At 52.8% G+C, this 19,206-nt stretch overlaps 5 protein-coding genes across 5 annotated transcripts; 3 read left to right on the plus strand and 2 right to left on the minus strand.

The window, feature by feature from the left end:
* Positions 1–283: 283 nt before the first annotated feature.
* Positions 284–4,304, plus strand: HRG_02179 (mono-functional DNA-alkylating methyl methanesulfonate n-term domain-containing protein; the record flags this gene model as incomplete). Its single annotated transcript, XM_044860650.1, has 7 exons — positions 284–509; positions 632–1,743; positions 1,786–1,874; positions 1,926–2,738; positions 2,933–3,488; positions 3,540–4,220; positions 4,278–4,304. The coding sequence occupies 7 exons, from the start codon at positions 284–286 to the stop codon at positions 4,302–4,304; spliced, it is 3,504 nt and encodes a 1,167-aa protein (XP_044724283.1).
* Positions 4,305–5,154: 850 nt separating this feature from the next.
* On the minus strand, positions 5,155–7,046 carry HRG_02180 (sugar transporter domain-containing protein; the record flags this gene model as incomplete). The annotated part of the gene is made up of 3 exons (XM_044860651.1): positions 5,155–6,068; positions 6,122–6,370; positions 6,431–7,046. 3 exons carry the CDS (start codon positions 7,044–7,046, stop codon positions 5,155–5,157), a joined length of 1,779 nt encoding a protein of 592 aa, XP_044724284.1.
* Positions 7,047–8,406: 1,360 nt separating this feature from the next.
* HRG_02181 (uncharacterized protein) lies at positions 8,407–9,651 on the minus strand (the record flags this gene model as incomplete). The annotated part of the gene is made up of 3 exons (XM_044860652.1): positions 8,407–8,554; positions 8,612–9,028; positions 9,209–9,651. 3 exons carry the CDS (start codon positions 9,649–9,651, stop codon positions 8,407–8,409), a joined length of 1,008 nt encoding a protein of 335 aa, XP_044724285.1.
* Positions 9,652–10,658: 1,007 nt separating this feature from the next.
* HRG_02182 (heterokaryon incompatibility protein (HET) domain-containing protein) lies at positions 10,659–11,885 on the plus strand (the record flags this gene model as incomplete). The annotated part of the gene is made up of 2 exons (XM_044860653.1): positions 10,659–11,005; positions 11,093–11,885. 2 exons carry the CDS (start codon positions 10,659–10,661, stop codon positions 11,883–11,885), a joined length of 1,140 nt encoding a protein of 379 aa, XP_044724286.1.
* Positions 11,886–14,716: 2,831 nt separating this feature from the next.
* HRG_02183 (fungalysin metallopeptidase (M36) domain-containing protein) lies at positions 14,717–16,827 on the plus strand (the record flags this gene model as incomplete). Its single annotated transcript, XM_044860654.1, has 5 exons — positions 14,717–15,088; positions 15,149–15,390; positions 15,451–15,643; positions 15,710–16,088; positions 16,181–16,827. 5 exons carry the CDS (start codon positions 14,717–14,719, stop codon positions 16,825–16,827), a joined length of 1,833 nt encoding a protein of 610 aa, XP_044724287.1.
* Positions 16,828–19,206: the final 2,379 nt, after the last annotated feature.

A 19,206-nucleotide genomic window follows, 5' to 3' on the forward strand; every position in this document is an offset into this window, starting at 1 on the left:
TCGCAGAGCCCCTTGGAAGTTTGGAGAATGTGCTGCAGACTCGAGGCGAGGTGGGCAGATTATCTCAGCCAGGCCGCATCAATAGTTATTCCATCTCGCCGACACCGCGCCAAAACTTTTTAGCTACCACAGCAGGCCGACCAAAATAGAGCTCCTCCCTGCTGCACCACAACAAAACTCACGAGATTTTTCGCCAACCATCTGGACTTGCCGGCACACCCAAACCCTTGAAGCCGCGCAGGCTTGTCTGCGCCCAGCAGGGATCATGGCGACCACTTCAAACATGTTCCTTTACTCGCTGACGATCCAGCCCCCAAGCCATGTCGTCCAAGCAGTTCTGGGCCAGTTTGGGAATACCAAAGAGCAGCTGATAGTCACGGCCGCCGGCTCCCAGCTGACCCTGCTACGGCCGGATCCGACTGTGGGAAAAGTTCACACTGTCCTGACCCACGATGTTTTCGGCATCGTCCGGTCGCTGGCAGCCTGTCGCGTCACTGGGAGCAGCAAGGGTGAGTTTGTACCTGAACCTACGATCGCACAGGTTGTCCGCGTCAATCGTCGCTTGATGCCACGCGCGTCCCGATGGTCATGACTGCCAATTCTGACTGCAGTGGCTAAATCGGAGTGCTAGATTTCCTCGTCGTTGCGTCCGACTCGGGGCGCGCCACCATCGTTGAATATTTGACTGAGCAGAACCGCTTCTGTCGTGTGCACATGGAGACATATGGCAAGTCCGGTATACGAAGAGTCATTCCTGGAGAGTATCTCGTCTGCGACCCAAGGGGAAGGGCGTTCTTGGTGGCCTCGGTCGAGAAGAACAAGCTCGTCTACGTTCTGAACCGCATCGCGGGAGCTTCTGGCGAGGGCAACTTGGCAGCCGAACTCACGATATCGTCCCCTCTCGAAGCCCACAAGCCGGGCGTAATGGTCATAGCCATGGTGGCTCTGGATGTGGCGTACTTGAACCCCGTTTTTGCCGCCCTAGAGGTTGACTGCTCCGAGGTCGACCAAGACGCCACGGGACAGGCCATGGAGGAAGTGCAGACTCAGCTGGTATATTACGAGCTGGATCTCGGGTTGAATCACGTCGTTCGCAAGTGGTCGGAGACCGTGGACCCAACCGCATCGATGCTCTTCCAAGTTCCCGGCGGCAGCGATGGCCCCAGCGGGGTGCTCGTCTGCGGGCAAGAGAGCATCACGTTCATGCACAGCAATCAAAACCCTTTGCGCGTTCCGATTCCCCGGCGGAGAGGCGCCACAGAGGATCCTAATCGGAAACGGTTCATCGTCGCGGGCATCATGCACAAGCTCAAAGGAAGCAGCGGCGCCTTCTTCTTCCTCCTGCAGACCGAGGATGGCGATCTCTTCAAAGTCTCCATGGAGATAATCAACGACCACCGAGGGAAACCTACTGCGGACGTCAAACAGATAATCATCAAATACTTCGACACTCTCCCCGTGGCATCGAGCTTTTGCATCTTGAAGAGCGGATATCTCTATGTCGCGAGCCAATATGGCGACGCTGGCTTCTACCAGTTTGAGAAGCTTGCCGACGACGATGACGAACTGGAGTTTAGCAGCGACAATTTCCCCGCGGATCCCCAGGCATCATACGAGCCCGTTTACTTCCACCCTCGGCCAGCGGTCAATCTCACCATGGTTCAAAGGATCCCCTCTATGAACCCGCTCATCGACTGCAAGGTCGCCAACTTAACCGGGGAAGACGCGCCTCAAGTCTACACCGTCTGTGGGACTGGGGCACGCAGTACGTTTCGCGTGCTCAAGCACGGGCTGGACGTCACCCACATCGTCGGATCCGAGCTCCCTGGCGCGCCGGTGGCGGTCTGGACACTCAAGTTGAACCGCAACGACAAGTACGACGCTTACATTGTTCTTTCCTTTGGCAACGGATCCCTCATTCTCAGTATTGGAGAAACGGTGGAAGAAGTGAGCGACTCTGGGTTTCTCACCGATGTGCCCACCCTAGCTGCGCAGCTGCTGGGCGACGGCGGCCTGCTTCAAGTTCACCCCAAGGGTATACGGGTCATTCGCAATGGCAAGCCGCCTGACGACTGGGAGGCGCCCCTGCATCGCTCAATCGTCGCTGCCGCTACGAATGCCCAGCAAGTCGCCATCGCGTTAAGCTCTGGCGAGATCATTTACTTCGAGGCGGACGATGAGGGCAACTTGAACGAGTTCGAGGACAAGAAGGCTATGTCTGGAACGGTCACGTGCCTGAGCCTGGGTGAAGTGCCCGAGGGAAGACTCCGCAGCTCGTTCCTGGCCGTCGGCTGTGATGACTGCACCGTGCGCATCCTTAGTTTGGATCACGGCGCCACGCTTGACAACAAGTCGGTTCAGGCCTTGACGGCAGCTCCCACATCCTTGGCCATCATCGCCATGGATGACTCCTCGTCCGGCGGCTCAACGCTTTATCTGCACATTGGGCTGCACTCGGGCGTCTATCTACGCACGGTGGTCGACGAGGTATCCGGCGAGCTGACAGACACCCGCCAAAGATTCCTGGGACCAAAGCAAGTCAAGCTGTTTCAGCTCACAGTGGAGGGCAAGACATGCGTTCTCGCTCTCAGCTCTCGACCTTGGCTTGGGTACCCGGATCCGATCACCAAAACCTACATGATGGCACCATTGAACTACCCAGAGCTTCAATGGGGCTGGAACTTCACGAGCGAGCAATGCGAAGAGGGCCTTGTCACGATTCATGGACAAGACTTGAGGTTAGTGCGCGGCAAACTTTACCCTCACCTCTCAACTGTTTTGCATGATGACACAATGGACCCGATGCCCCATGGGCTATGAGGCATTATTACGCTTTATTCCAATTGTTCCTACTGACGAGCAAACGCTGTCTCCGCTCTCATTTTGCTGCATGACCTACACGAGTCCGATCATTCGCTGACCTGATCAAAAGCATCATTTCGATAGACCGTTTGGGAGTCACTCTCACCCAGAGATCGGTCCCGTTGAGCTACACCCCGAGGAAGCTTATCAAGCATCCAGACCAGCCCGTCTTTTATAGCATTGAATCCGATAACAACACACTGCCCCCGAAACTCCGATCTCAGCTGCTGGCCGACCCCGCTGCGGTTAATGGCGACGCAAAGGTGCTCCCGCCAGAGATCTTCGGTCACCCAAGGGGCAACCGTCATTGGGCATCATGCATCAGCGTCATCGACCCGGTGTCCGAAGAGCCGGAGGTGCTGCAAACTCTTCATTTGGACGAGAACGAGTCTGCTGTCAGCGCTACCATCGTTCCGTTTTCCAGCCAAGACGGCGAAAGCTTTCTCGTGGTCGGTACCGGCAAAGATGTCGTGGTGAATCCTCGAAGCTTCTCCGAGGCGTTCATTCATGTCTACCGTCTCAACGAAGGCGGCCGCCAGATCGAATTTGTGCACAAAACGGCGGTCGAAGAGCCACCCTTGGCTCTGATACCTTTTCAAGGGAAGGTCTTGGCTGGAATCGGCAAGGTATTGCGGGCGTATGATCTCGGCATGCGGCAGCTGCTGCGAAAGGCCCAGGCCGAAGCCGGTCCCCAGCAAATCGTGTCGCTGAACACCCAGGGCAACCGGATCGTCGTCGGCGATGTCCAATATGGCATCACGTATGTGGTCTACAAGCCGGCAACAAACAAGCTCATCCCCTTTGTGGATGACACCGCCGCTAGGTGGACGACTTGCACGGCCATGGTGGACTACGAATCGGTTGCCGGCGGCGACAAATTCGGCAATGTATGGGTTGTACGATGTCCCCCCAAGGCGAGCGAAGAAGCAGACGAGGAGGATTCCGGCATTCACTTGACCAACGCCAGGAGCTATCTCCACGGAACCTCTCGCCGCCTCGACCTCATGTGCCACTTCTACACCCAAGATATCCCCACCAGCGTCACCAAGACAAGCCTCATTGTGGGAGGGCAGGACGTTTTGCTGTGGAGCGGACTCATGGGGACCATTGGCGTCCTTATCCCGCTCGTGAGTCGCGAAGACGCCGATTTCTTTCAGAGTCTTGAACAACATCTCCGAAGTGACGACGCACCGTTGGTGGGGCGAGACCACTTGATGTACCGCAGTTATTACGCGCCCGTCAAGGGCGTCATTGACGGCGATCTCTGCGAGAGATACAATCTGCTCTCCAACGACAAGAAGATGACGATTGCCGGGGAGCTGGATCGCTCGGTGCGGGAGATTGAGAGGAAGATTTCGGTAACGACCCCAACCGCTGACGGCGCTTGCTCGAGTTGATGCTAACCATGCCGTCAGGACATTCGAACGCGATCTGCCTTTTAAACCAGCCAAGAGACGAGCCCGTTGCGAAAGCAGCGCGATATATAAAATGTATGAACATGTGAAAGCCCACAGTAGCTGGGGCCTGCGGTGTCGGCGTACTGTACAAAACGTCCCATCTGGACGGAAGCATTTAAGCACAGCTCTTGAAGTATGGATTTCCAACACACCACACTTGCGAGCACCATTGACTAAGCGTGATTCGCTTACAGACCTCGCCAAAAAAGGCTACGGCGCTGGTGGCCTCTTCCGTATGCGGAGCTGCACGCTTCCTCTGACGTGGCCACTTTTTCAACGACGCTGGTCCATGTCTGCCCTGTTTGCTACCAAGTCTCGACAGGCTTTTCGGCGAGAGGAGTGATGGGGCGTATCCGCGGTCAAAATTTACGTCTTAGAGGCTGTTTCGATTGAGAGCTTTCCAGTTCCGTGTCCCAGACCAGGAGCTCATAGATGACCGCCATGATGAAACGGATAATGGGGTTTCATGCACGACATCACTTGACCTTGCCATCTTTCTCACCGGGTACTGCCCTGGGAGGCATGAGGATGAAGCTGGTCGAGCCATCCACGATCGCGCATAGCTGGGAACGCAGGCATCAAGGTCACGGCGGTCGAGACATTGGGAAACGAGGCCTGAAAGACCGACATGCAAGCCACCACCAAAAGCCAACCTGGTCGGAACCTTGGCAGTGTGCAAGGAGCAATCGAGCTCATCAGGAACGTTTACTAAGTCCGGCTTCACGAACAGCCCACGAAGTAGATGTTGCTCTTAAAGTGTAACTGGTGAACAACAAAGATTACCCAAGTCAATTACGCACCAGCTCGCTTAGCCTCACGTTACTTGTGCTCGACATTAGGAATATGCTAGCCATCCATGCCAAGGATTCGTCCGTCGCTCCTCCTCAGTTGCGGAGACGTAAGGAGAATCATCAAGCTTCTTTTGAAGCTGTTTAAACTTTGGTGCCGGAGCCTTGAGCTCAAAGAGGATGTCTAGTTCGAGGTAGGAAAGCTTCTTGGTCTCGGGCAATCGAAAGTAGCACCATACGAGGCAAAGCAGAGCGGTGGTTGCGTACACGAAACAGGCTTTACCGCCGAGGTTCCACGCAGTCGGATTGAGCATTTTGGGGGCTAGGATATTGTTGATGATGGTGACTAGGTTGTACGCGATTCTGGCAAGCGCCACCGTTTTGAGCCGAAGTCGCGTTGCAGGGACCTCGGCCACGAGGACATAGCACACCGGACCGATGGTGAGGTTGTAAGACAAGGTCGTCGCCACGATCAGGCCACCCAGGGCCCAGCTGGGACCCTCATTCCCGGTCAAGACCACAGAAATGATGCCTCCAGTGGTTAGGAGCACAACTGCTGAGGACAAGCCGGCGAGGTAAAGCGTTCGTCGGCCTGCGTATGGAATAAAAGCCCAGGATAGTATAGCCCCGAGAACTGCGACGCCGTACATGATGGTCGAAAACGTAAAGGAAGTCGAAAAATTGAATCCAGCCTGCTCGAAGAAGTACGGCCCGTAACTGGTCAGCGTGGCGCCGGAGAGGGCTTGGCACACCCATGCCATGCATGCTATCTCAGTCCTGCGGCGGTTCGTGCCTTTGAACAAGTCGAAATATGTAGTTCCGTCGTACTGTAGTGCTTTCTCGACGGTGTTTGTGTGCGCCATGAGGGCTATGGCGTTGTCAATGTCGAGTTCGTCTTGGTCGGAAAGGCGCCTGAGGGCATGACGGGCATATTCTGGCTTATCGTGGCGTATGAACCACCCTAACGATTCGTCTCAGTACGGTATATACGCTGCACGAGACTTGGGAGCTTACATGGACTTTCGGGAGCAAAGTAGACGCCGACGAGCAGCGGCAAGGCCCAAGCCCACTGCAACGCGAATGGAAAGCGAAACGACCACTCTGTCGTCTCACGGCTGGAAACGCGGAGGATCCCGGTGCCGATGAGCTGCCCGATGAGCCAGCAGGTGTTTGTATTGCTCAAGACGAAGGCGCGTAGAAGCGAGGGTACAACTTCGGCGGCATACGTTGCCGCCAGAGTCTGTATGACACCCCATGGGATCCCTGGAGGTTGATGAGAGATTAGGCCAAGAATACACCAAGACGTTCAAGAATGGTGCCTACCCAACAAGACCTGAGACGCCAGCAGAGTTTCGAGATTGTCGGCGAACACGGCAGGGAATACCGCAAGACAGATCCAAGCAAGGCATATAAACATGATGGGCCGGTAACCGGTAATGGAGGCAACGAATCCGAATGCGAACAATCCCACTATTTCGGCAAGAATGGATGCATTTTGGAGGGCCATTTGCCATGTCGGTGAGATTTCGGATTCGATAGCTGTGCCGGACGACTGTAAAGGGTCTCCATATTTCCGGGTAAAGGTTGGCAAGGCAAAGAGGCCCGTGATGAGCAACTTGTCGTATGCCTCCATGATGACTGTCGCGATTAGTAGCAGCGACCAGCCCACGGCCTTGGGATAACAACGGAGGCAATCGAAAAAGGTCATTCGTTTTTCCGTCGTCATGCCGCTCCTTGCGCGCTCCTGGGCCTTGACTGAGCTGGCCGACTGTTGCGAGAGCCATATTGAGTCTTGGATGGCCTTGAACCTAGCGGCGGACGAATGCTGCCCGGCCCCTGGCGACTCCGTGGTCGTTGAGAAGTCCGACATGGATTTGGCATCGTAATCGTCAACGACGACGTTGAAGTGAGCTTCAGCTTTGGGGTCTGATGAGGCCATGGCGATGTCATCCTACTCACCGCTCATTTTGCTTGCGAGGAGGTGAGTGAAAAGGATGAAGTGCACATATATTATCAGTCGCCGTCGCGAGGAGAGTCCGGAACCCCGCTGCCGAAGAAACAAGATCGTAGCGTTTAGGCTTCAGGCTCCAGCCACCAGGTTGTCAAAGTCCTTCCGAATGGGGCTCAAGCCATGTTTCTATTACTCAGGGCCTGGCCACGGCTACGGCCTAAACAGGTGTAGACGGAGAGCCATTTAGGACATGTTAATAAGCTCGCAAGTGTTTCAATTTTTTCTTCTTCCGAGTGCCAGATTCAGGACAGTTTCCGGCGGCAAGCTTTATATCTGACACGACAATTGTCACAGGCCGATACATTGTGACTAACAGACAGACCGCATGATTTGGATGGCATGAGTCGATTTGACTGTTCTATCAACGCGATTGGTCCATTCTGCCTTGGTTGACATGTCCTGTCCTTTGTCAAGTGGAGCGGCGACTTCTTCCATCTCTGCCGGCCCCTTATCGATCATGGCCCACTCTGCAAGCCGCCTTTTCCCGACCCGGGCGGCTTGTTTCGCCCCACGCCATTGTCCATCTCTGCCGCGTCGATTACAGGGGTTTGAAAGCATAGTGAAAGCAGGGAAAGAGGGGCCACACGAAAGGGAAACCAGGAATGCCTGTTTCTTTCTAGCAAGGGGGCCATGGGAGTATCACCCATAGGTATGGATATTCCTTGCAGGCCTAAACTCGTTGTATAACAATGGAGAGCTTGCGGTCCGATACCTGGTTTATACTTTTCATGCGTCTCTATAGAATGGGTACAACTCCAAGGGAAACAGGGGGCTTGCGGACTCGTACGCTGACCCCAAGACTCAGCTTAGTCGCGGCTTTGGCTAGTGATTATCGTCTTAAAAGTCTTTACGGCCTTACAGTCAAAGTCTCGTGAAGCACACCTCGAGCGGCATTGGCGAGCTTGGCATTCGCTAGCTAGGAGGGGATGGCAAGGAGACAAAGTCACAAAGGTTTCGAGGCCGAGGGGGAATGGCGGGCATCCGCTGCTTGGGAACTACCTGAATGTTTATGGCCATGCCGTGGATGCTGGGCAGGAGGCTGGAGCTTCGACACGAGAGAGTTAGCGGACAAGAACTTTTCCGTGTATCGGGAGTCTGCGACTACTTCACGAGGCTCTGGCAATGAAACTCCCTCCGAAAGCAAGACGCTCATCCGGGGACCTATTCTATAAGAAACATGTTCTACTCCTTCCGAAACCCGTCTGCTCCCTTCATGAAAGAAATCAGTTTTCCTTAACTCGCTAGCCGGAGAAGGATCAGGGCATAAGCTAAAAAGCCTCCAGCTCTTCTATGCACCCGCATATAGAAAAGAGAAGCTCGTAATTTTGCAGGATGGCGACTGCTCTTGTAACACCTCCATCTCCCGCTCGCGGGACTCGGCCGCCTCGGCAGGTTCGTTTTCGCACATCCACCATCCCGAGTACGGTTGAATGGCCCTGAGGGCTGAAGGACCCTCCGAATATGAGCGGCTCTCGCCCGAAGCCTCTCCCGACCCCCCCTCCGACGCGACCCCGGGGGCAGATGGGCGAGCTAGGATGCCGACGGAACCCGCTATCAAGGTGCTGTCGTAGACTTCGCCGTGGTCATTGACATTGACCGGCACGGAGGCGAACCCAGCGGGTACTTCTTGTATGTCAGCGTAAGGGTATGACAGCCCGTCGAGCACAACGTTATCATGGGAGCGACGCCGAGCCGCTCCGGCCTCTTTCCAGAAGCAAAAGACGGAAAGCCAACCCGAAATATAGTGCATGCCGCTGCCTTGGTGTATTCTTGTGATCATGGTGTTCCAGAAGTCGGTGACGTCGGTGCTTGACGGCTGGCTGAAGCAGAGCACCATGCGACGTAGGATCGGCCTCAGCATCTCGGCAAACTGCGTGGGCTCGTCGCCGAGCTGGTCCAGCTTATCGAGCCTGGCAAGAATGTCCTGCCAGTCCGAGGCCTCTCCGAGCAGCGTGACGGAAGGGAGACCGCAGATAATGGTCATCTTGTACGAAAAATACTTCTGCATGGCCCCCATGAACAGCACCGAGGCGATAACTTGGTCCTCATCAGTCGTCGTCGAAAAGGAAGGTAAGACTCAAGTCCGCAGCTCGGGGTCGTTGACGTTCTTGGAGATGAGCTGCGTCATTGCCTGGGCGAGGGCGCCGAAGTCGGCCTGTTCCAAGGTGCCGGTATCGACCACTTCAAGTTCCTTGCGGCCCTCGTGCGAGACAAAGAAGCTGCGCAGGGCCTCGGCATTGGCGTTGATATAGAAGCTCAGCTGTGTGATGATGGCGAACCACACGTCTTCGGGCCGGATCACCAGGTGGTGATGATCGCTGTAGGCCATATAGGCGGACCACACAAATCCGTTTGCAGAGGCCGAGGCGTGGTTCTCACGGAGTGCGTGGCGGCTGAAGGAGCTCTGGAGGATTATCTTGCTCCGCCGATACTGCTTGGGGCTGACTTCTTTCAGAAGCTCTTCCGATGTTGCAACCTTTGAGCGCTGCCAGCTCTCGGCCGGATGGTTAATAACGTCGATTGTCACGGGCATAATGAAGAGTTTGATCAAGGTATCCACGTAGAGTCAAAATAGTTGAGATTGTTACTTTTGAGCCCCAGTGGGCGAGTGCCTGGTCTGCACATGTATGTATGTTGACCGACGACATACTAACTTATAGTACATGGGAGGCCTTAAAAAGGCGCCCTTGATGCTTAAGAGGCGGCTTGTAATTAACAAGCGCAGAGTGGCCGACGTTGCCCAATAAGCGCGGCTCCTTGCCCGTTGATCTTCCCGCTCCGGGCTGCTGCCTGCCGCCCTCATGGGGGCCATCGAGGCGGAGACCGCAGGGACCGCACGATGTGTTGATTTCGCTATTTCTTCTTGACAGGCTGCTTCGTATAAGTGGAAGATGATCACCTTTGAAACACCCGCAGTTCAACATTGAACCGATCACCCTGGTGCCAGACTGCTCCTAATTTGATACAAGACTCGAGTCTATTGAGTTTGAACTGCAAGAAGAATACCAAGAACCACAAGTAACTGCTTCTATGCCGCCGCAAGTTTATGCCCGGCTTCGCAATGACAATGTCGCCTCCGAAACTTTGTTATGGACGGGGATATTACACTCACCAGGCGATACGTCCGAGATCCAAAATATTGGTGTCGACGAATTCGCAACCGAGACAAGGACTGCACTCTACCTGCCGACGAGACAAACGAAAGGCCTCTCTAATGCTACCTACGTAGAATCGGAGGTGGGATACTTTATCGTCCTCGGTCCACCTTGCCCGGAAAAGCCAATCTCTCATGCACCGGCCCCCGGTGGCATCTGCGTGGCCTGTGAAGCGCTCGAGCTGGCAAGCCTGCTGTCGTTTGTGCCGCTAGGCAGACGACATAACCTCGGATGGTTCAGGGACATCCTTGATTGCTCCTGCTGTGGCCTGTGCCGCCTTCTGCCTCGGGGATTCGAATCAAGCGCAGGGCTCGGCGCTGTCAAGCTGGCGGCACAGGACGCGGAGTCCTTTGTTTTGGTCAGTACGCTCGCCGCGGCCATTCCCATGGCCCAGAGTAGGCAGCACCGGCCATACGAGCTGCAGGCCTTTATGGTCCAGAGTGGGGGCATTATCGCGGCCGAGGCATGCGTTCGGCTCATCTCAGAGTGCGCCGTTGGACTGGGCAAGTCCCCTCGCTTCCATGGCCGCCGCGTGAATCATGAGGCGGCCGACATGTCACTAGCCCTGTCGTGGATCAAAGAGTGTGCCGAGTCTCACCACTGTGGCAAGGGGGTCGTGGCGGAACGGGCAGGCGTTGGAGATGGCCTCACCTTGGTTGACGTGAAGCAGGATTGCCTCGTAGAGGCTCCCTGGGACTCCAAGTACATTGCCCTGAGCTATGTTTGGCCCCGGTTCGAGACCACGCGCCTGTTCAAGACAAACTGCCATCGGTGGCATCAACCTGGCTCCCTCCGCACGTCGCAGATCCGACTCCCTAGGGTCATCGCTGACGCTATGAACGTGGTACTCTTGCTAGGCCAGCGCTTCCTGTGGGTTGATGCCCTGTGTATCGTTCACGACGATGGCGAAACAGCCGAGCGCTTGATAAAGGCCATGGATCAAGTCTACGGCCGATCCTTCCTCATCATCGTTGTGGCCTCAGGGAGCGACCCTTCACATGACTACGGCATCTCGGGCATCAACGGGCTGCCCAGAAGCATCAGGCAGGACTCGGCGAGAGTCGACGGCCTTGACTTGGTCGCGGCTCTTGCCAACTACGACAAGGCGCTACGAAGCAGTCTCTGGTCCACTTGTGGCTGGATTTTTCAAGAAGGCATCCTCTCTGGGCGGTGTCTCGTGTTCTCAGAGCAGCAGATGTATTTCCGATGTGGACACGACTCGAGATGCGAAGACGTGCGCGCCGAGGGGCGCGGCAGATTCGACAAGCACGCAGCCAAGCCCATCGTCCGAGGCGGACAGCTGGACTACCTCGGCAGCGACCACTTCCTGCGACAGGTCTCCTCGAAAAATATCTGGCAAGAGTATGCACTCTTGGTGAGCGGATACACGTCGAGAAACCTAACGTTTGAGGAGGACGTCCACAATGCCTCCAAGGGAATTATGCAAAGCTTGACCTCGCTATTGGGCCCCGTTGGTTTCTTTATTGGGCTTCCGATAGGCTTCTTTGATGCGACTCTTCTCTGGTATCCAACGAGCCGGCTGCGTCGGCGGCAGGCCCAGACCGGGGATTCCAGAATGTCTCTTCTGCCCACCTGGTCATGGATGGCCTGAGTCGGCAAAGTTAATTACGAAGCCAGTATGTTTCATCTGCCGGACGAACAGGTTGCCTTGACAATAATCGAATGGTGGAAACTTCAGGACGGAGCCCTGGTTCCTTTGAGGAGGTACAAGCCAAGCCCAGGCGCTGCGCTCAGTCAAGGCTTGCTTCAGGCTCACAGCCGCGGGTTCGGTCCTATGCACCTGATATGCTGGGGGCTGTGCGTGAAGCTAACTGTTGACCCACGGGAGCGCTTCATCTTTGGCTGGGTAACAGACTGTGGGCAGTCGGTTCCGTGTTTCATAATCCTCGACGATGCAGGCGAACCTTGCGGCATGCTCCCTTCTGCGGACCGAGAATGGGCGGAAGAGGTCAAGAAACAGGTAACAGGGCGTGTCTGCGAGTTTCTGCTCCTGTCTGTCGGTCGCCAGTGTGACGTAGACAGAACCACCGATCGTGCCAGATATTTCCACAAGAAGTATCACATCCACGGTAATAATTTCAATTGTTTTTATAACGTTATACTGCTGGAGCATGACGAGGAAGGAGTGTCTTTTAGACGAGGCATCGGGCGTATTCACACTGCTGCAATCGACAAGAACCCGTTTCGCGACTGGGAACGGCGGATTATAGTCCTCGCGTAGCATGCCTCAAGGCAGGCGTCGGCAGGAGCAGGATATATGCCTCATTAGCATTGAATCTCTTGAAGCGTTTCAGCCTCCCAAGACCCGTCGATTCGTACATTGAGGGATGCAGAAGCTGCGAGCTGCTTGGGGACACGACGAACTACCATAATTCGGGGCAAGAGGAGGTAACGAGTAATATGACCCATGGGATCCGGAGCGTCAGAATCCCATGCAAGCGCCCTCTTCCTTTGGAACTACTACGCTATATGGGTAAATTTTCCTGGTGGCAAATACACGGAGAATTTGGATCCTTGACTTTGGAAGATGCGACTGTCCCGTGTACATCAAAGTAACGCATTTATGAGTCGAGTTGCCATCCCAAGAATGCAGGAGTGAAAGGGCCTAGAACAGGGTGAAGAGGCCTTTAGCAAAGGAAAATGGGATTGACAGGTCGCTTGCTAAAGAATCATCTGTTGTCCGTTCGCATCTCGTTTGGGGCCGTGCTCGAATCGTGATGCGCTACGGGCCTTTTCTTCTACTAGGCGCACAGTGTTTTTCATATCCATTCAGTGGAATTCACATAATCAAGGACTCCGGAAGGTCTGGTCTTTAGCTGAAGATGCTCATGATATGAGCTGGGTTCACAGAAAGGGGTGATAACAGCCTACGCCCGCCAGTTAAGTAATGTCAATCTTGACTCGCCACATCTGGGCACTGATCCCAAAACCTGCCTATAGAAGCAGGTAAAGGCGCTGTAGTGAGCAGTCTACATATAGGGCACAAGAAATTATATATGGTTCTTAATGTCTTTTCGGCATATTTCGTAGGAATCCCAATGGTCTGGGCGCATTAAGTATATATATACTCCGTAAGGTCACATCAGCCGACCCTCCTTAGAGGTCCACACAAATAGCAATAAGTGTCACGCCATTTTGCTAGGCAAAAGTAGAGTGTACACTCCAGCAGATGGTGCTGCAAGTGACTGTTATAATTGACGGTTTTTGCACATGACAACGAGTTACCTATATGTATTTTAATGTCTGCTATGAATCCAGTTAATACCTCTATCTGTGGAAATGAAGTAGCATCTTTTCCCTCCTTCTCCTTCATCTTAGAACAAATCACCCGAGGACAATCAAAACTTAGAAAGAGAGAACCACATAAAGCAATGGCCACTACATCGTCGTGAGTCCCGAGTCATGGCCTTGCGGCGCGTTTATTGCATTGCCCGCTTGACCTCGTCCTGGCGACCGCTGCTCATCTCTCGTTGGGTGCGGGCTGCCATGTAACCGGGCCTGTTTAAAATTACTGTACGTATAAGAGGGGTTTCACACGATCTTGGGTATCTTGGCTGGTGTTGAAACGCCAATAGTAGCCGCAGATGAAGCACGTGTCCAAGAAGCCCCTGAACGTACGACTCGACATACTGAAGTGGGTCACACTTATCAAGTGCCGCTAAGACTCAACGTATTTGTCGCATCTTGGCGATCGAAAACGGTCGAGTTGTCTAATGAGGCAAAGAATAGGAGGAGAGATCGCAGAATATTCACTTGCCTGCTGGATTATTTAACGTTTGGGGTTACCCGCTGGCGCAGGCCTAGGCGGGGACAAAGGTGGCCAACTTCAGAAGTGGGCCTAAGTTAGCCGGTTAGCTGATGGGGAATCTGGTATCCATATCCTAGTTCATAATGAACATTATTATATATACTTATTCTGCGGTGTCTCAACTATAGTTCAACGTGATATGGATTCTTGTTTCATGCTTAAGCAGAATTTACCCCGAGCAACTGATAGAGTCGGATACGTTGAAGTTTTCGGAAGAGCTGCCGCATAAATTTAACTGGAGTTTTTCTTTAGTACTTGCCCGAGGCTCCGTGGTCGTTAAAGAGAAACGCGAGTGGTGATAGTATCGGCTTAAGTGCGAGCCGCCATTCTCCTGCCAGCTGCCAGCCTGCTAGTGCTCTTTTAGGCGTAGCATCGGGCTATTCACTGATGTTGCCAAGTGCTGGATCGTTAAATCTTCTTATATAGTGTCTGGTGGGGATAATAAGCATCGTCTCCTAAGGCTCATTGCTCCCATGGGTTGAAGTCTTTCCGTGGCGTTATTTAGGTCATCATGTTCACTCGGCATCTGAGCCAGCCTCCTTTCTGTTTTGTGAATAGTAGTTATATGCTACTACCAGAGCTTGACCTTGCCTTCTGATTTCTCCTTGCTGAAAATGAAATCTCTTTTCCTCTTCACCGTGGCTGGCTTGATTGCTAGCGGGCAGGCGCGCCATGTGGAGCAGCAGCCCAACGGAACTTTTTCCCCCACGCGCGGAGTTGATCTCTCCAAGTTCAAGATGCCCCAACTCTCAATCTACACTAATGCCACTACCACGCGGGGCTCCGAGACCATTCGGCATATCGAGAAGCGAGGGGATCAGAGAGACTATGTTGCAACCGCCAGGAGTCTTGTAGAAACAACCGTGCCATCTGTCAAGTTCCGCCTGGTTGAGGATCACTATATGGACTCCAATGGGATTGGCCACGTCAACTTCAAGCAGACGATACACGGGCTTGATGTCGATAACGCCGACTTTAACATCAATGTGAGTAGTTCAAGGCGCCACTCATCTCTATACTTGAACTAATGAAATTTCGATTTGTAGATCGATAGGGACGGCAATATTCTCTGCTATAGCAACAGTTTCTACACGGGCGAGGTCCCCAAGGATTACCAGCTTAGCAAAAATGCCATCACTCACCCCGTCGATGCGCTCGAGGGCGCCAGCAAGATTCTAGGACTCGGCATTCTCGTGCATAGTCCCGAAGCCCAGGCCACGCAAGGAAGTGAGCACGTCATTTTCAAGGGGACAAGCGGATCCTTAAGCGAGCCCGAAGCCGACCTTGCGTATTTCCTTTTGAAAGATGGCATGCCAGTTCTCACCTGGAGAATCGAGGCGCATATAAGGGAGAACTGGTTGCTCATCTACATTGACGCCAATAACCCTCAGCAGATCTATGGGGTTGTCGACTACGTCTCTGATCTTGCTAGCTTCGAAGTCTACCCGTGGGGGATCAAGGACCCGGCCAACGGCCGCCGCGAGGTGCTCACTGATCCCTGGGACAATACTGTCTCCCCCTTTACCTGGATCGCAGACGGGGTACATATGTGGTCAAGCACTTTTGGAAATAACGTAGCCGCAGCAGGGCACGGCCCGGGAAATCAGTACCAGTGGCTCCCGGACAGGCATGATAGAAACTTTCATTATCCCTTCTCAGCCAACATGGAAGACTTTCGCCGCAACCGAGATGCCGCAATAGCTCAGGCCTTTTACACGGCGAACAAGTACCACGACTTACTCTATGTGCTCGGCTTCAACGAGAAGGCGGGCAACTTCCAGCGCAATAACAGCGACAAGGGTGGTCGGGGCAATGACCCTATCGAAATCATCGTGCAAAATACCGACCTCAGGTCCAATTCCTACTTCGCTACAAGGCCAGATGGCCAGAAAAGTCTCATGGTATTGGGGATGTATTCATATGCCTACCCTCCCCGCGATGGGGCATTTTCTGCTGCTATTATAATACACGAGTACACCCATGGCTGTAAGAACTACCTCCTCGTCTGAATCGCTTGTGTCTCTAGTCTCTAGTCTCTAGTCTAGACGTCTGTATCTGACACTTAGCTTCAAAAACAGTGTCTCATCGCCTGACTGGCGGTTCCTCCAATGCTGGCTGTCTGAGCACCTTCCAGGCCGCAGGCATGGGCGAGGGCTGGTCAGACTTTATGGCCCTGGCCGTGCTTGCAAAAGGCAGCCACGACTACTCAACTACCGAGGCGTTCTGCGCTTGGGTTGGCAATAACCCCATCAGCGGCCTTCGCGACTACCCGTACTCGACCGATTTTAGGATCAATCCCTTGACATACGCGAGCATCATCACGTCACAACATCCCCACCAAGTGGGCAACATGTGGGGGAATGTTCTATACGAGATGATGCTGAGGCTCATAGGGAGGTATGGCATTACTAACAAGCACGTTCCCGACTTGGACTCCAACGGCGTCCCCACTGATGGACGGTATCTTGCCATGAAGCTCGTCATGACCGCCATGGCCCTCCAGGGCTGCAATCCTCTGATGCTTAGCGCCCGGGATGCCATCATCGACGCCGATAAGGCGCTCACTGGCGGAAGAAACAAGTGCGACCTGTGGATTTCCTTCGCTAGGCGTGGCCTGGGCGTGGGTGCTCAGTTCCACCGAGTCCGTGATCCACGCACAAACAGGATCATGGACAACGCGACTGAAAATTTCAACATTCCGCTTGATGCATGCGGACCCTTGTAGCCGGGATGGACATTAAATTAAGGAGCTTATCGGGAGTTCATGGCCTGGTATGAGGGTTCAGTGTCCTCCATCAAGCTTCGCCAATGTGTCTACGCTGAACGGCAAAAAGGCAGAGGCTTTCCACGGGGCTCAAAGAGTGGGATGCCTCCAGCCACCTACTACAGCTGAAGCACAACGGGTAATCACACCCAGTGGTATTCAAGAGAGTGACCACTCTTCCACTTGAAGTGCCGGGAAAGAGAATCGCCTGGAAATTCGTCGTGGTATCAGGGTTTCGATGAGAGGAAGGACGTTCTGAGTTCGCGAACGAAAGCTGGCAAATATCAATATATCTTGCATTGGCATGGCCGTCCCATGTGGACTCATGGGTGGACGAGAAACTAACGAGCCCAAAGCCAATGGAGAGGATCAGAGTATGTCGGTCGGGTGATATCACTGGCAAGTTTGGGTCGTCTAGAGCGCTGCTCCATTTCTAGAGTACATTCACCCTCCACGAATATTTCTTACATCATCCGCATCATATAGTGAAAACGGTCAAGTCAATCAAGCGAGTCGAAGAAGTTGGTTTTAAGTAAAATATTATACTGCGAAAGCTTAAATGACGTCGGCATATCACGGCCTTGACTACAGAGCCGACCAGTCTGCCTAGGCAGCCGACCATGAAGCTATTCGCACCTGCGAGCATAAAGGCTGCTTATATCATTTCTATACATTCGGGCTCGAGGCTTAAAGATGCGTTATTTCGTCGAATTGAGCCCTGCCCGGCTGCCCGGCTGCCTGTCTGCATGCGACGCCCTACGTCTTTAAAGGAGGCCCGCATCATGTAATTCTCGCTATGCCTCGCCTTCCTCTTAGACTTCCCTGTCAGCCCTATCCTATGAATCCTCTTGCGAGAGCTCTTGCCATAGCCGTTATGAGGGCATCGCGACGATAATTTCGTCTTATGTTTCCTTGGCTGCCGCCTCTGCCTCCGCATCGTCTGCTGCATCGTCTGCCGCATCGTCTGTATTAGCAGCCTATGGGTCTCCGGTAAGCTCATCCTTATCGTTAGTGTTAGAGACTAGCGTGAGGCGTATAGCTCGTTGATATGCTCGTGGTATGCGCGTGCCTAGCTTATATATATCGCCGTGCCGTTAAAGATATCGTAGGTGTTAAGGAGTAGGCATAAGAGACTAGAGTCATGCCTAGTAGACCTAATAGTTATATATAAGGAAGCCTACCTAACTAATATAACTCCCCTAGCCTAAGGATATAATATAGGCCTAACTTAAGTATAGGAATATCTTAAGGAATATCTTAATACCCTTTTTAGGCTAGCTATTATTACGGAGTAGGCAGAGGCGTATATATAGGTACCGTCTATAGGATAATATTAATAAGCTATATAGAGCTCTTTTATATATAGCTAGCCCGTATATATATATATAGGATCCGGCCCTCCGTACGTAACTATACGGCTTAGGCTATAGCCTAAGCCTATAACCTATAATAGTTAAAGTATAAGGGAACACGTATCACGGTACGATTAGTTAGGTAGTAGAGATAGCTAGAGGTACTGCGCTATATATATTATATTCTCCTCGTCGTAAGACTAAAGCTTATAAGAAGAGGGATTTCTCCTCTTTAGTCGGAGTAGCGAGTAGTCTATAACTTACGAGCGGGGTAGGCACGATTCCCTGCCGATACCCTGCCGATATATTAGTACTATATACCCGAGTGCTTTATTAGCCCGTACCTCCTAGTAGCGCTCTTATATAAAGACTCTTATATAATGCCTTCCCTCTAGCGCGGCGCGGCGCTGCCCTATTAACGGCTTCTATATAATTAGGCCTTAGGCTCCCTATACTACTAGCTCCCCCTTACCCTTTCCTATTAATCGTGCTAGCCCTACTAGCCCTATTATCCCCGCGCCTATTAATTTAGGTAGCCGGAGCCTAGCTCTATACCTATTAGCTGGCCGGCTATATAAATAAGGGCGTATAAAGGTATTTACCCTTAGTATAGGTCTAGGTATTAGCCTAGACCTTAGCTAATAGCGTTATAGGGTAAGGTAAGCTATATATATAAACGCGTATTTAGTAGTAATAGGCGCGGCGTATAAGTAGATCCTATATAGCTTATTATTATAATATAATAAAAGGCACTTATAGTATAACCCTTTACCTACCCTATAATAGTATAAGCTATCTATATATTAAACCTAATATTAGAACCTTAGTAGTACTAGCTAGGGTAGTAGTAGTAGTAGTAGCTACTATAAGAAAAAGCTTAGTATTAATAGCTATAGTAATAAGCGGAAGAGCTATATTAGTAATACTTATAGGAAGAGGCCTAGTAGTAATAGGATAAATAAGCCCGATTTATAAAGCTATTTTACTA

Source organism: Hirsutella rhossiliensis, assembly GCF_020360975.1.
Source record: "Hirsutella rhossiliensis strain HR02 chromosome Unknown scaffold00002, whole genome shotgun sequence".
Taxonomy (NCBI): Eukaryota; Fungi; Ascomycota; class Sordariomycetes; order Hypocreales; family Ophiocordycipitaceae; genus Hirsutella; species Hirsutella rhossiliensis.